This window comes from Schistocerca americana, chromosome X (genome assembly GCF_021461395.2).
Source record: "Schistocerca americana isolate TAMUIC-IGC-003095 chromosome X, iqSchAmer2.1, whole genome shotgun sequence".
In the NCBI taxonomy this organism is placed as follows: Eukaryota; Metazoa; Arthropoda; class Insecta; order Orthoptera; family Acrididae; genus Schistocerca; species Schistocerca americana.
Window position 1 is genome coordinate 115,223,502 of NC_060130.1, and position 16,007 is coordinate 115,239,508.

At 40.3% G+C, this 16,007-nt stretch overlaps 1 protein-coding gene across 3 annotated transcripts in view; it reads left to right on the forward strand.

The window, feature by feature from the left end:
- The window catches only part of LOC124555577 (linear gramicidin synthase subunit D-like), a 417,445-nt gene that overhangs the window by 229,838 nt on the left and 171,600 nt on the right, over window positions 1–16,007 (forward strand). For all 3 annotated transcript variants that reach the window (XM_047129541.1, XM_047129539.1, XM_047129540.1), the window contains one exon: window positions 9,840–9,989. In XM_047129541.1, coding sequence (XP_046985497.1) covers window positions 9,852–9,989 — 138 coding nt within the window. In that variant the 5' untranslated portion in view covers window positions 9,840–9,851. The remainder of the gene's footprint in view (window positions 1–9,839; window positions 9,990–16,007) is intronic.

The following is a 16,007-nucleotide window of genomic DNA, read 5'->3' on the forward strand; positions in this document are numbered from 1 at the left end:
TGTTGGAACAGCAAGTTCCCTTGCCGGTCTAGGAATGGTAGAACGATGGGTTCGATGACGGTTTGGATGTACCGTGCACTATTCAGTGTCCCCTCGACGATCACCAGTGGTGTACGGCCAGTGTAGGAGATCGCTCCCCACACCATGATGCCGGGTGTTGGCCCTGTGTGCCTCGGTCGTATGCAGTCCTGATTGTGGCGCTCACCTGCACGGCGCCAAACACGCATACGACCATCATTGGCACCAAGGCAGAAGCGACTCTCATCGCTGAAGACGACACGTCTCCATTCGTCCCTCCATTCACGCCTGTCGCGACACCACTGGAGGCGGGCTGCACGATGTTGGGGCGTGAGCGGAAGACGGCCTAACGGTGTGCGGGACCGTAGCCCAGCTTCATGGAGACGGTTGCGAATGGTCCTCGCCGATACCCCAGGAGCAACAGTGTCCCTAATTTGCTGGGAAGTGGCGGTGCGGTCCCCTACGGCACTGCGTAGGATCCTACGGTCTTTGCGTGCATCCGTGCGTCGCTGCGGTCCGGTCCCAGGTCGACGGGCACGTGCACCTTCCGCCGACCACTGGCGACAACATCGATGTACTGTGGAGACCTCACGCCCCACGTGTTGAGCAATTCGGCGGTACGTCCACCCGGCCTCCCGCATGCCCACTATACGCCCTCGCTCAAAGTCCGTCAACTGCACATACGGTTCACGTCCACGCTGTCGCGGCATGCTACCAGTGTTAAAGACTGCGATGGAGCTCCGTATGCCACGGCAAACTGGCTGACACTGACGGAGGCGGTGCACAAATGCTGCGCAGCTAGCGCCATTCGACGGCCAACACCGCGGTTCCTGGTGTGTCCGCTGTGCCGTGCGTGTGATCATTGCTTGTACAGCCCTCTCGCAGTGTCCGGAGCAAGTATGGTGGGTCTGACACACCGGTGTCAATGTGTTCTTTTTTCCATTTCCAGGAGTGTATTACTGTGTCAATCTGGGAAGATCAGGGCGTTGAAGCTTCTTCAGTGCCCGGTATCGAGTAAACGAACCTCAGCAGATCTTACTGTAGTAGTGATAATGATGAAACTGTACTTATATCGAGATTTAAAGTACTGCTACTTTTTTTTCTTTCTTTATTGAGTTTCGATTCCCCCCGAAGGGGGCGGGCTGGCAGCAGCTTAGTACGCCGCTCTTCAGCATACAGAATTTGTTTTAAAAAGATGAAGATAATAAATAATCAAAGCAGGCGATAAAATCGGTGACTTAAATGGTAAATCGTGGAACTTAAAACATAGAACAAAGGGTTGATGATGCTAATAAAATACGGATGAAGCAGACAGACAATAAAAAATCAGACGGCGACAGTCTGGTTTCTGTTCGCAAGAGATATAAAATTTTACACCCAGCGACAGCATGATTTCTGTTCGCAACACTGGAAAGACTAACAACACTGAACATTCACTTGGACACTGCACTAAAACATTGGCACAAATATGATATATGACGGGAAAGGAAAGGCGGGGAAGGAGAGGAAAAAACTTAGTGGGGGGGGGGGGGGGGACTGCTACTTAAATTATCGACCACTATTAAATATAACAATGTACCTACACTGACGAGCCAAAACATAACGACTGCTGTTTACCGCAAGATTGATTATCTCCTGGTGGCGATGTGAAAACGTGAGGCGGAAAGAAAAGTACGGGGTGACCAAACAGTCAATCAATATTTCAAAACGTACTAATGCACAAATAATGGGGTTTTATTGAAACCAAAAACACGAGTGCAAAATCCGGCCAACAGATGGCACCACATGAGAATCGTGACGGGTGCGAGGTACGTCGATATGTTACAGAATCTTATCATCCCTATCTTGGATGATAAATGGCCGCTATAAGGTATGACTTTTACGCAGGATGGCGCTCCGCCCCGTATTGCTACTCGTGTGAAAGCTCTCTTGCGCACATCGGCTGGTGAGGACCGCGTGCCGAGCCACCATTTCCGTCATGCTTGGTCTCTCTGGTCCGCAGACCTCAGTCTATGTGGTTATTGGTTGTGGGGGTGCCTGAAGTTGCAAGTCTACCGCGACTGTCCCACCTCGTTAGGGACGCTAAATGACAACGTCCGACGGCAATTTCTCACCATACCTAGTGACGCGCCATACAGTGCTATTCACAACATTGTCTATCCATTACAGGCACTGCTGATGAATGTCAGCCTACATGTTGAGCATCTGTTATCAAGAACGTCTCCTTTGCTAAAAACCAATCGATAAGCTAGTTATTGATTGTGTATCATCTGAAACGCCATCTGTTAGTCATTTTATGCACTTTTTTGTTTCAACAAAACCCCATGTCATTTCAAGCATGTGTGTCAATTTTTGCCTCTCCACCTACATTATTCCGTGAATGACTGAATTTTCAAATTTTAACGGACTTTCGGGTCACCTTTTATATAAGAAGAGCAGAGACAGATGGGGAGTTATTCTAGACGTGATACGGACCACAAATGGGAAAACCCACTGACATAGTCGATTCTGACTGAGGGCAGATTAAGGCACTGCGCCTGGGAATGAACATGTCGGAAAGGGCGAAGTTGGTCAGCTGTACGCATGTTGCTCTCTTGAGTATCTATAGAAAATGGTTGAACGGCGGTGAAACCACGAGTAGGTGTCAAGGTGTCGAACGGCAACGTGGAAGCCGGAGGATTGCCCGGTCTGTGCAGCAGGATATGCGACTGTCTGTCGCGCGTCTCACGACAGAGTACAATGCTGGTACAAGTGTTTCGGAGCACTCCGTTCACGGCGCATTGTTGAACGCGGGACTCCGCAGCGAAAGACCTCTACATGTTATCACTTTTCGAGGAAATCAGCGAATGGTGGAAGGACTTAGTTTCCTTTTACTTGCCTATTTCATTTAATATTTTGATTCTATGTATTTTGAAACTGAGAGAGTCAAAATGTTTCAATCTTTGTTCGATTTTTGAGTTCATTATAGAAAATAATGGGAATTAAAACCGAAAATCCGATATTTCAGAAATCGGTTATTTTGAGCGGTTTATACCCTCAGATTAAAGTGGCGTGGGAAAAACCGATATAGCCTAAAACTGGTTGTTTCAGCGATAACCGCCATCCCTAATTGATGGTGCACTCTTGTCGTACACTTCCATCTACTTGGCATAAATTGTTGCAGCATCGTTGCCTTTATCTCTTCGAGGTCTTACCGCTTCAAATCCATAAAAATAGTTGCCACACGATACTCCATTTTATCAGTGGACTGCACCATTTCCTTTGGCAACGGTATTGTGGCACATACTTAGACTGCACACATTTACCTGAAAACATTCAAAAAATTAGTTACCTAACTCTACTTTTTCGAGGTTATAGTTAAATCCCTATGCCTGCTCTTCCTACAAGTTGCTTTGGATAAATTTTCCGAGGTACTTTGCTCAGCACAACAATGTTGAGCAGCTGTGAACTCAACTCCCAACTGAGCACATGTGAACATGTGACAGTCAACCAGTTCCGTGTCTCGAAACATTAATGAATTAAATTAAAATCGCTGAACTTGTGCAAAATAATGAGACCCAGGCAGATAAAAACTAAAATCCGCGATGGAAGACAAAACGTAAGTTTGCAATATCAGTCATAGGAACATGCACTGCAGCACTTTGAATTGAACCAGATACCGTTGGTAATCGAATTTCAGTGGTACAGAATGTTTATCTTATAAATTTATTTGTTGAAAATGTAGTACGCTTCAAATCTGCAACTAAGTAAAGGCTAATAAAAAGTGAAAATTAGTTGAGGGGAACAGGGCCGTTGCTATGGGTTTTGCCATCCTAGGCGAGAATATTGAAAAATTTTATTACCATCCGTCTCTCCGATACGTCTCCCCTCTCCACCACCACCAACATCCGACGTCACTGCAATGCAGACCTCCTATTATACTTTTAATCTTAACCTAAGGTAAACAGATACCCTCATTTTCTGTGGACAGTCCCCAATTTTCATGCATTGTCCTCAGTCCCTTTACAACTGACTGAGGACAACGAAAGTCCTCAACAATGCAGAACTCGTTTATGATGTTATCGCACCTGTCGAATTGTATTGAAACTTGGCTAATCAGTCCACAACTTCATCAAACTTTTGGATGAAGTGGACCTCTCATTTATAACTTTATCATGAAACATGTTGTTAATAATGTCTGTTGCAATATCCAAGATCACGAATGCTTCTAAGAATTCTTGTCTTAACAGTGCACGAAGCCTAATCTCTAAACGCTTTAAAGCAGAAAATGTCCTTTTGCACTTCACTTGTGTAAATACAACTGTCAGCAACGTGCAATATGAAGCATACAAACGGTCGTATGCATTAATGTGTAAGTTATAATAAGACATCAGCTTGCAAGCACAAGGCACACATTTTCTAGAATATACAAGTCATGACACTCACTTCTCGGTTTTTTTTTTTTTTATACATCAAATTTTAAGAAAACAACAGCTAATTTGTTTGAGAAAAGACAATGTAGTTCTTTTCTCGTGTTGCTAGTCTCGGACGCTCAGACTTACGCCTAGTTTACACGACGACACTATGTTGCAGGCAACTGCCACTAAAACTAAACACTTTCGGCGTGTTCCAACTTTGGCGACACTAGTTGTATGAGTTTTGAGGTTATGTGTGTTCGTAGAGTGTAGACAGACTGAAATACAAAGTGGGGAACGGAGAATAATGTTCGCTTTTTGGATTTCCATGCTTTGCATAGGTGTTTGTAGGATTTCAGTGATGCTGATTACAAAAATAAGCAACATATTGCTGCCGCTGAGACCGTCATGTATCATCATAATGTAGATGGTTTGAAAATACCTGATGTGCAGGGCAAAATTTATTGAGTTAGGAGCACATACACAACCGGATTCAGAAAAATACAAGCAAGTGTAATTCTAGCTGTGGTAATGCTCTTGTCTACAAGACTAAAATCCCATCGTTCGAGTTGGCCAACTCTTTATAAGGAATATTGTTGACAGGAGGGAAGGCTATACAAATCCAAGAAGCTGCATTCTTTATTCAGTATTCATCTATTTAAAACGTCGCTGGAGTGCTCCCCATTCATATATGTTAGAATTTTGAAGTATTGCCATTGTACAGATCTATCTTCAAGAGAGTAGTTTGCAAACCATTCTCTTCTTAATGTGGCCTACTTCGAATAATTATTGTTGCTAATGTTAATAATTATTACTGTTAATGTTAATAATTACCGTATTGGTGTTAATGAAATAGCGTCATCAGCAACTAAAACCGTATCTTATAGCATGCCAAGTGTTCTCGATTGTAATACACACAATATGATATGTAATTTCAGTTCTAGCGACAGTGCTTCATGTATTACAGTACCTTTATTCCTTATCAAATAATTAACTCTATTTAGAAGAAACGTGAACAGTTCTGGTGACATTCTAAGATAATTAAAAGAACTTCTTGGATCTTCTGTTATAAATTATTTCAGCAAGTAAACTGAGCAACCGAGCTGACGTCTTTTCGTCATCCAGTCACGAATCAAATGGTTCAAATGGCTCTGAGCACTATGGGACTTAACATCTATGGTCATCAGTCCCCTAGAACTTAGAACTACTTAAACCTAAGTAACCTAAGGACATCACACAACATCAGTCACGAATCGAAACACATTTCTTATTTTTTTCTTGTTAGCGATTCCACACAACAAGCTTTAACTCCATTACAACTCGTGCGAAGTGCAGCTGCCAAAACTTTCATTTCAGACGCGAATCAGGGACCCACAAAACGACGAAACTGAAGTGTATACTGATGTCGCCGCGTCTACAGTCATATATGAAATCACTTGCGTGCAACTCATTCCATGCAACGAGTGGCGCAACCCAATGTCGTGGTGTAAACTAGGCTTTACAGACAGATACCAACTCATTTTTATGTACAGGTATGATCAGCTGCACTTACCTTTTACTTTTAGGTATGTTGAGAGAGAAATACAAAACCTAGCTTGTGAATACATGATAGATTATCTACAGGAAATAATAGTAAAACTAAAAATATCAACAGAAGCACTCAATACATCAGACGCTTGACAAATGGTCTGCATAAAAAAGCACTGAGGGAGGCATGGTATCAAATCGCAACATGACGGCAGCGCACTTGCCCCGCTCAAGCGCAAGACAGAGATGAATCAAGGTCATGTTTGTTGCCGTTTCGTACTAACTGGCGGCTGTTTTAGTTTTGAGATATGTAGACGCAATGCGTTCACTTTCATCAAAGACTTATTGAGAAACTGTTCTGTATGGTTTTGAAAACAATTTGGTGTTTTAATTTTTCCACTTTTTCGTTTTTTCACCTCGTTTGCCCGATCTTTTCGCTATTTGATTTGAAATTAATTTTTTCCTCCCTTTGCCGCCACTAAAATTTTGCCGCCCTAGGCAGCCGCATAGCCTTGCCTAATGGTAGAAACGGCCGTGGAGGGAAAACAATTATCGCGTCCAAAGCGACACTGTCCTACCAGACATTGGTCAACACTGTCGATTTTAGACACATTACATTATCTGTGCCACCTGCAAATTTTCGATAAATCACCAAAGTATCGACACAGCAGATAACTGCACATGAAAATTCATATGCATCAAACGAAAGGTAACAAAGCGTTGAATAGAGTATTACAATTAGTTTGTACCCTGGACATTAAATTCGGAATTTACGCAATTTTCTCTTATTGGCGTGATTTTACTCGCGAATAAGGGAAAAACCAGTAATGTTTAAGAACTGAATTTAATGCCATTTTTCCCACTCTGCGCCTTTAAGGGGACGACACCCTGCCTATCTAACCCACGTTAATTTAGGCAAGTACTTGACCCATTTCTGAAAAAAACTATTTGATGCAGGACCTTAATGTTATTACTGTATGTTACATGATGCTAACAGAGTCAACTGTACTAAAATCTACTTTATCCATTTTATAGTTTTTGAGAAATACTTTTTTAAATTTACTAGTAAACAATATTTAGTTTTTTCTGCAGAAAATATTTTTTGTGAACTTCCTAATGGGGGAATATTAATGAATGTAGTACCAGAGGTGGCTTTTTATGTTATGCAAAGTCCCTGAAAATTTCATACATTTATCTATGATAGTTTCTGATATAATGGGGCATATGTACTGAACATTTTAGTTTGTGGGAAATCGACTTTAAAGAAAAAACTTTTGAAATTTGTTACTTACAGTTAATTAAAACTGTCCTGCCGCATATGATGGCCCTTCTTTGGCCTCTAGCAGGTCTTCCAGCTTCTTTCTCACCTTCCTGGATGTTTGTCTTGGTTTCTTGGCCATATTAGAGACAGACCTGTGTGCATCAGCTACCCTCATTTTATCGCAATGTTGCAGCCCAGTGATCATATTATTACCAGGATTAATTACCAGCTTTTTCAGTACCCAACACTTTCCAATTTTGCCACAATTGAATGTAATAACAGAGTCAGGAACTCCTAGTTTCATTGTATGCATGCCTACAAATACAGTTTTAGGAAGGCAGTTTCAAATTATGCTGTTGAAACATTCATTTGGGATCTGTGTCTGCCCATGCAGACATTTCCTTAGGAGGTTAGGATGAGCCAAGTCTCTGAAAATAGGTTTAATTGCTGTAATAACAGCAGCAGGAAGAGAATGCTGGTGAGAATAAGATTCTCAAGTTGCCTGAGCCCTACTGTATTTGCACCACGAATTTTCTCCTGATGGACACAATCCGACATGGCTTATCATCAGTAGAGTACTTATGGAAGAATATGGCCCAAACATCTCTCTTCATTGCTCCCAGATTCTCTTTATTTCTCCCAATTGTCTGCCCATAGTATACCTGCAAGTTTTCTATAACAACTACTCGCAATCACACTTGAACAAAACTAACCGTGTGTTTGAAAGCGTGTTGTTTAAAAACAGCAGAAACAAAAGAATACCGACTAGACTTGGCCACTGTTTCTATGTTTCGATACAGCGTATCGATACGTGGAACTGTTTCAGTGTTTCGGAACGGCCGCGGTTCACTGTTTCGAAACAGTGGTGTTTCATTCCGCCCCTGTCTCGGAAATCCGGACCAGATTCGATCTCGAGCCAGACACAGAAACTGTATCGTTGTTTCAAAATAAGGCTGTTTCAGTCCACCTGTGCTTGGAACGGACTGATTGTATCGAAACAGTGATGTTTCATTCCGCTCTGTGTCGGACGAGATTCGGGCTCGGCACAGGTACTGAAACACAACATACCACTTCGTGAAACACTTTCAAGAGTGTCGAAATCGTTTTGACAAGCAATAGCATGAAGCTTAAGATATCCGAAAATAAAGCTTCGTTTCTAGATGACTGTCCTATTCCGAAATGGCGTAACATTTGCTTTATAAACACTAACCAAACAATAAAACAACGCATACTATTCACATTCAAAATAATAAATATGTGAAAATCATTCAGTTAAATTACACTTTTTTTATAACATACGTTTCTCTGTTCAAGTACAGTAATCATATTAAGAAACGCAAGTAAGCCTAGAACTTTTGAATAAAAAAAAAAAGGCGTAGAGTGACAGTTATTATACATATACATAAATTTAATGTAGGTATAATTGCAAGCAATCTGTTTGACATATCACTGCTAGTGTAATGGTGAACGGGAAGGGCTGGGAAGCATGGTGAATTTACAGTAACGGTTCGAAACACCTTGAAAGACAAAATTTTTTCTGTTATATTTTGTTATTTATTCGAATTATTTGGCGTTATTTGTGCGTCTATAGTCACTCTGCCTATTATCCACAATGATTCCCTTTGTGTGCATGGAAATTAGCAGGATGGGTATATTACCCATACTAGCGGAATGTGGGAATCCCAGTAGCATATCCCTTGTTTTTGCAGTTCGCTCCCACCTCCAGTTCCGTTCGTGGTGGTTCTTCTGTCTTCAGCTATGGCTGTCCTCAGCCAATTGAAAAGTATGAAAGTCACACGACACGAAAGCAGCGCATTTGCTGCATGAAACACAAAACTGCCAAGACGCCTAAGTGATAGTTTCATACTTTCTGCGATATGATTAGCGCTCTCGCACCTCATTTGTGTTTATATGGACATACCTATACAGTAGACATTCAAGATGATAAAATGTCTAGGTTTACTAGATTACAAAACACAAACTGTTTCACTGTTTCGAAATAGCGTATCGAAACATGACGTTGTACTGTTTCATTTGTTTCGAAACAGTTACGTGTTTCAGTTTGCCCATCTCTAATACCGACCCTTGCATTCCAAGGATAGCCAAAACACTCAGGAGCAAAAAAAAAAAAAAAAAAAAAAAAAAAAAAAAACTAACGTGCAATGTCGTGGTAGGAAAATGCTCTTTAAATGCCCGAAAAAAATTTTTCAGCAAAATCCTTTTCAGAGTACTTAAATAAAACCTTAATGTATCGAAATATGATGAAAACCGAAAGTCTATTTTTTCGACCTGAACCACAGTGTGGTCCCCTCAATGATGTCTCCTACATTAGTGTGGTATAGATGAACACAATATTTACGATTATTCCAGTCAAACCTTTGAAAAATGGTCACCACTCATACTGAACATCTTTCAAACTGGAGGCGATAAGTTCCTACAATTTTAGATATATCAAAGAATGAATAATTATTATTATTATAACATTTAGTCTAGGAAATTTTTAATCGTGTAGCTTTATTTTGTTGTTGTTCTTAGGGGATTTCACATTTATGATCAGACATATTATATTTAATTTTTTAATGATTCTTGTGTGTGACTGTTGTATATATTACTATTTTTATGTAATTGTTTATTTACAGAACTATATCAACATGTCCCAGTATACCCCTTCCTCATACTCTATCAACATGGATGGTTATGACAAGCAGGGCTGCCTGCATGAAATATTTATTAAACAAGCCAGATTAACTCCTCATAACATAGCTGTAGTAACTCACGATGGGCAACAGGTAAGCTGTCTCCTAAGTAGCACAATATTATCTCATATAAAGGAATATTTTATGTCAGTCATATTTTCAGATTTTAGCCAAATAGTTTCTCTGCAAAATACAAATGGTCTCTCTCCATGACATAACGTAATACACTTACTAAAATGTACTACATTTCCTTGGCAGAATGATTTCTTAATTCAGTTTATGCACCACACAGAAGACAATAATAATACTTTTGAAGATCATTCAGTGTATCATGTTGCCTCCCTTGTACACATAATAATAAAATGATCATGTGTACTTGCCCAATTATTTCATTCCAATTGTTTACTACAGACCAGCTGTAGTACATTAAATTTCCTAAAATCTCAATGCAAATTTTGCACAACAATACATCAAAGGACCAGTTTTGTGTCATTAATCCTATTGTTAATTACTCAAGAACAATTTATTTGTCCATGAGTCCAAATTTAAAAGTTTATCTCTGCTCATATTTTGAATAACATGGCATGGTACAGCTGGGTTTCAAATAGTGATTATACTGGTTTCTCAGATTGAAAGAGAAACTGAGTGGCCATAAACTGTAGCTTAGCTATAGCCTGTATGGATTGTAACTTGCAAAACTAAAGATTTTATGCCAGTAAAAATACTGCCCATACAGGCTGTAGCTTGTCTATCCTTTATATGTGGTTACGTGAAATTACTCTCTCATCATTGCACTACCTCTTGGATAACTGATGTTCATTGTTCCAGTGCTATACCTAGTTTAAATGATTCTTCTTCTACACAACATTGCTACTTAACATAGTGATAATGATTTATTTGCACATTGGGATTTGACAAGTCTACCTGCACTAATAAACTCATCCACTAGGCATTTCGTGTTGGTGATTACATCTTCTATAAACTTCTACAATCACCTGTGTGCATTGCTCTTTTCAGTGGGGTCATACCCATACATGTTCTGCAACTATCAAAGGGTCTTGAATAGCCCACACCCTTTCTTCAACAATAACCCAAAGATATCTTGTTGCTTTGACATGCAATCCACTATACAAGCAAAAGAAAAGAAAATACACTCTTAAATGATTGTACAAAGGAAGAATCACTTGAACTACGTGAAAAGTTGGAATTATTTACATTATTAATAAGGAAGTTAGAGCTGTTTTTGTTCCGTTTGAACATGATAGAGCTGAATGCAGTTACTCTCACTTGATTGTCCATCTGTGTACAGTGTGGTACAGTAGTCAGTGTGTGCATTTTTGCTTTTGTCAAAAAGTTTAGTTTTCAACAACACCTAAAAGATGCTGTGACAAAGTTTGTTTTCACAATTTCATTCTCTGTAGTTTGAAATTTCAATAGTGTTGCTAAATTCTCCAAGCACTGCCACAGACTTTTAGTGTGATCTCTTTTTATAGCTGTCTCCCTGCAGTCTTTGGTAGCTGTGACATTGTTTGGGTTAATACTTTCTTTCTTGTTACTGTAAATACCGATAGATAATGTGCTCACTGTGTGCAGATGCTGGGGGTGTTGGCACGTGTCCAGAAAAAGCTAGAACCTGTGTAGTCCACAGTAGACAGGTTTCAGATTGTTGCCCTGGGTTGTGACAGCCTTTGGACACCACTGAGTATGGCTGTGGTACCCACAAATACCTAATGTGGCTGTGCCTTCCGATGCGCATAACATAGCCCAACACAACATTTTAACATCTGCAAGCTGCATTGTCAAAACCTGCATATCTTGTAGGCCACATATGGTTTCAACTTACTATTTCAAAGCTTTTGAATAAGGTATTAGTTAAAATTCAGCACCTTTTTGTTTTGGCAGTAACTTTGTCCCTGCACAAACCATAGACCTATCTGCAGTGGAGTTTCTTACATGGTTCACTATACAAATAGCTGTACCATAGGTGCAACCAGATCAGAGCGATATCTATGGAGAGTCTAGACTTACATAGGATTCCTGAAGCCTATTCAGTAGTTGATAGCAAAAACTTGATATAGCCTTGTAACATTAGCCAACATGTTATTATGTTCATACAGCAGACATCTGAAAGCAAGGTGAAACTACAGCTGTTATATTTCATAAGGGCATGTAGTTCTGCATGGTTTAATAATGATCACATCCTTTTGGGCTAAATAGTCTGGAGGTAAAAAGTCCTAGTAGTTCAGTGTAGACTACGTAGGTGGAGGTTGTCATTAAAAAAAGAAATTGTCGCTTTGGGTCAGTGTGTGGAAACTTAAGTTCTTAATCGTGCAGGTAAGCTAGACAGACTGAAAAGAGAAGTGGACAGGTTGAAATTGGATATAGTGGGAATTAGTGAAGTGTGGCGGCAGGAAGAGCAGGACATCTGCTAAAGCAAGTACAGAGTTATCAACACAAAATTTACTATGAGTAACATAGAGGTAGGTCCAATAGTGAATGAGAAAATAGGGATATGGGTGAACTGTTATTAATAACAAAGAATACAAAAATTGAGAAATCACCAGGGCATCGAACTGTACCTATAGAATTAGTGAGGTGTGACCCAACCATTCTGTATGACTATCTAAGAAGTTGTTTAATAAATGTATGTGGGATGGGTAGGAAATTCCAGCAGAGTGGAACCTAACATATTTAAGCCACATACATATAAAAGGAAGCAAGAAAGTATGTAGTAGTTATTGTGGCATAAATATAATAGAGGGAAACATTCCACGTGGGAAAAATATATCTAAAAACACAACAGTTTGTTGCGAAAGCTTGAATTTCATGTGTATGTTTGTGTTTGTTTGTGTGTCTATCGACCTGCCAGCACTTTCGTTTGGTAAGTCACATCATTATTGTGGCATAAGTGTCACAAGTACAATTATCAGTCTGTAAGGGAGGAATTTAAAATTAAGAATGGAAAAGTTTGTAAATGAAGCATAAGAACGAAGTGGCTTCAGAAGAGACATGTCACGTACAGTTCAAATGGCTCTAAGCACTATGGGACTTAACTTCTGAGGTCATCAGTCCCCTAGAACTTAGAACTACTTAAACCTAACTAACCTAAGGACATCACAAACATCCATGCCCAAGGCAGGATTTGAACCTGCGACCATAGCTGTCGCACAGCTCCAGACTGCAGTGCCTTGTCATGTACAGATAACATCTTTACCCTAAGATAGATCATGGAGAAGAGATTGGCAAGGAATCTAAGCAGTCATTTGGTTTTCATAGATCTTGAGAAAGAATATGACACAGTGCCACTAAAGCTATTGTTTGAGGTGCTACGTTCAGGGGAACTGCCAAAACTTTATGTAAGAAGCATCATAAACCTCTACAAGTTGGCAGAATGTGTCATTAAAGTATAAAAAGCACATCGGAATGGGGATTGAAGTAGGGAACCAGTATATGTACATACTTTTCTATGCTGATGATCAGATCATTGCAGCAAATGATGAAGAGGGTATATCTTACATGTTCAGGAAGTTGTTGGAAGAGTATAAAAAGTAGGGTTTAAAAATTAATTTTGAGAAGATAGATGTTGCAAAAAAGAGGGAAATAACCTGGACATTGTCAGACATCTTATTGAAGTGTTAAAGAGTTTAAGTATCTGTGTAGTATCCTATGACATGGTGGAAGATGTGACAGAGATATCTAACAGTGAATCAGGCAGGGTAGGGCGGCTATCCAAAAATTAAACTTTGTACTTCAGTTCTCAAAAATGAGTTTAAAAGTTAAAATTCATTTATACAAATCCATCGTGGACCCAGTAACAGCCTATGGGAACTCACAAAAAGAAATGAAAAAAGACTTAGTGTTAGAAATGGATCACTTGACATGAAACTGTAAAATGTCCGGACTTGATCACATAAGAAATGAGGAAATAAGAGAAAGGACACAGGCTCTTTACTGTATTATGGATAAAATAGAAGAAAGACAGCTAGGATGGTTTGGGTATGTCAAAAGAATGGGTGAAGATGAATGGCCCAAGACAGTAATATCATGACAATCTCCTGGAAGGAAAAGAAGAGGAAGACCATGGAAAGTGAGGCTAAGTGGTATCCAAGAAGTGATGGAGAGAGGAGGAATGGAAGAGCATGAAGATGAATGGTGAGATCGAGGTATTTGGCAACAGAGATGTGAAATGTGGCAACAGTTCAAGAACCCCCACAACAAGTAAGGAAGGAAGAAATGGCAGAAGGATTTAAGAGATGAGACCTAGATAAAGTGAAAGATTCAATGGTTGTTCAGTGTTTCTAGGGATGTATTAGCTAGTGACTGGTTGAAACTGAAGGAATAAATAAAATAGAAAATGAATGAGTAGCTTTTAGAAATGAAATAGTGAAGATGGCTAAGCACCAAATAGACAAAAAGACAACATGCAATAGAAATCCTTGTATAATGCATGAGATATTGAATTTAATTAACAAAAGGTGAAAACATAAAGAAACAGCAAATGAATCAGGTGAAATGGAATACAGACATCTTAAAATGAGATGGCAATAAGTGTAAAATGGCAAAGCAGGAAAGTGTAGAGGGGGAATCCAAAGCTGTGGAAGCAAGCATAACCATGGAAAAAGTAGATACCACCTGTAGGAAATTAAACGAACCTTTGGGGATAAAAGAAACAACTGCATGAATAGCAAGAACTCATATGGTAAGCCTGTACTAAGCAAAGAAGTGAAGGCTGAAAAGTGGAAGAAATATACAGGGTGTTACAAAAAGGTACAGCCAAACTTTCAGCAAACATTCCACACACACAAATAAAGAAAAGATGTTATGTGGACATGTGTCTGGAAATGCTTAATTTCCTTGTTAGAGCTCATTTTAGTTTCGTCTGTATGTACTGTACTTCCTCGATTCACCGCCAGTTGGCCCAATTGAAGGAAGGTAATGTTGACTTCGGTGCTTGTGTTGACGTGCGACTCATTGCTCTACAGTACTAGCATCAAGCACATCAGTATGTAGCATCAACAGGTTAGTGTTCATCACGAACATGGTTTTGCAGTCAGTGCAATGTTTACAAATGCGGAGTTGGCAGATGCCCATTTGATGTATGGATTAGCACAGGGAAATAGCCATGGCGCGGTACGTTTGTATCGAGACAGATTTCCAGAATGAAGGTGTTCTGACAGGAAGACGTTCGAAGCAAATGATAGGCATCTTAGGGAGCACGGAACATTCCAGCCTATAATTCGCGACTGGGGAAGACCTACAACGACAAAGACACCTGCAATGGACGAGGCAATTCTTTGTGCAGTTGACAATAACTCTAATGTCAGCGTCAGAGAAGTTGCTGCTGTACAAGGTAACGTTGACCACGTCACTGTATAGAGAGTGCTACGGGAGAACCAGTTGTTTCCGTACCATGTACAGCATGTGCAGGCACTATCAGCAGCTGATTGACCTCCATGGGTACACTTCTGTGAATGGTTCATCCAACAATGTGTAAATCCTCATTTCAGTGCAAGTATTCTCCTTGTGGATGAGGCTTCAGTCCAACGTGATCAAATTGTAAATTTTCACGATCAACATGTGTGGGCTGACGAGAATCCGCACGCAATTGTGCAATCATGTAATCCACACAGATTTTCTGTGAACTTTTGGGCAGGCATTGTTGGTCATGATTTGATTGGGCCCCATGTTCTTCCACCTACGCTCAATGGAGCACGTTATCATGATTTCATACGGGATACTCTACCTGTGCTGCTAGAACATGTGCCTTTCAAGTACCACACAACATGTGATTCATGCACGATGGAGCTCCTGCGCATTTCAGTCAAAGTGTTCATACACTTCTCAACAACAGATTTGGTGACCGATGGATTGGTAGAGGCGGACCAATTCCATATCCTCCACGCTCTCCTGACCTCAACCCTCTTGACTTTCATTTATGGGGGCATTTGAAAGCTCTTGTCTACGCAACCCCGGTACCAAATGTAGAGACCCTTTGTGCTCGTATTGTGGACAGCTGTGATACAATACGCCATTCTCCAGGGCTGCATCAGCGCATCAGGGATTCCATGCGACGGAGTGTGGATGCATGTATCCTCGCTAACGGAGGACATT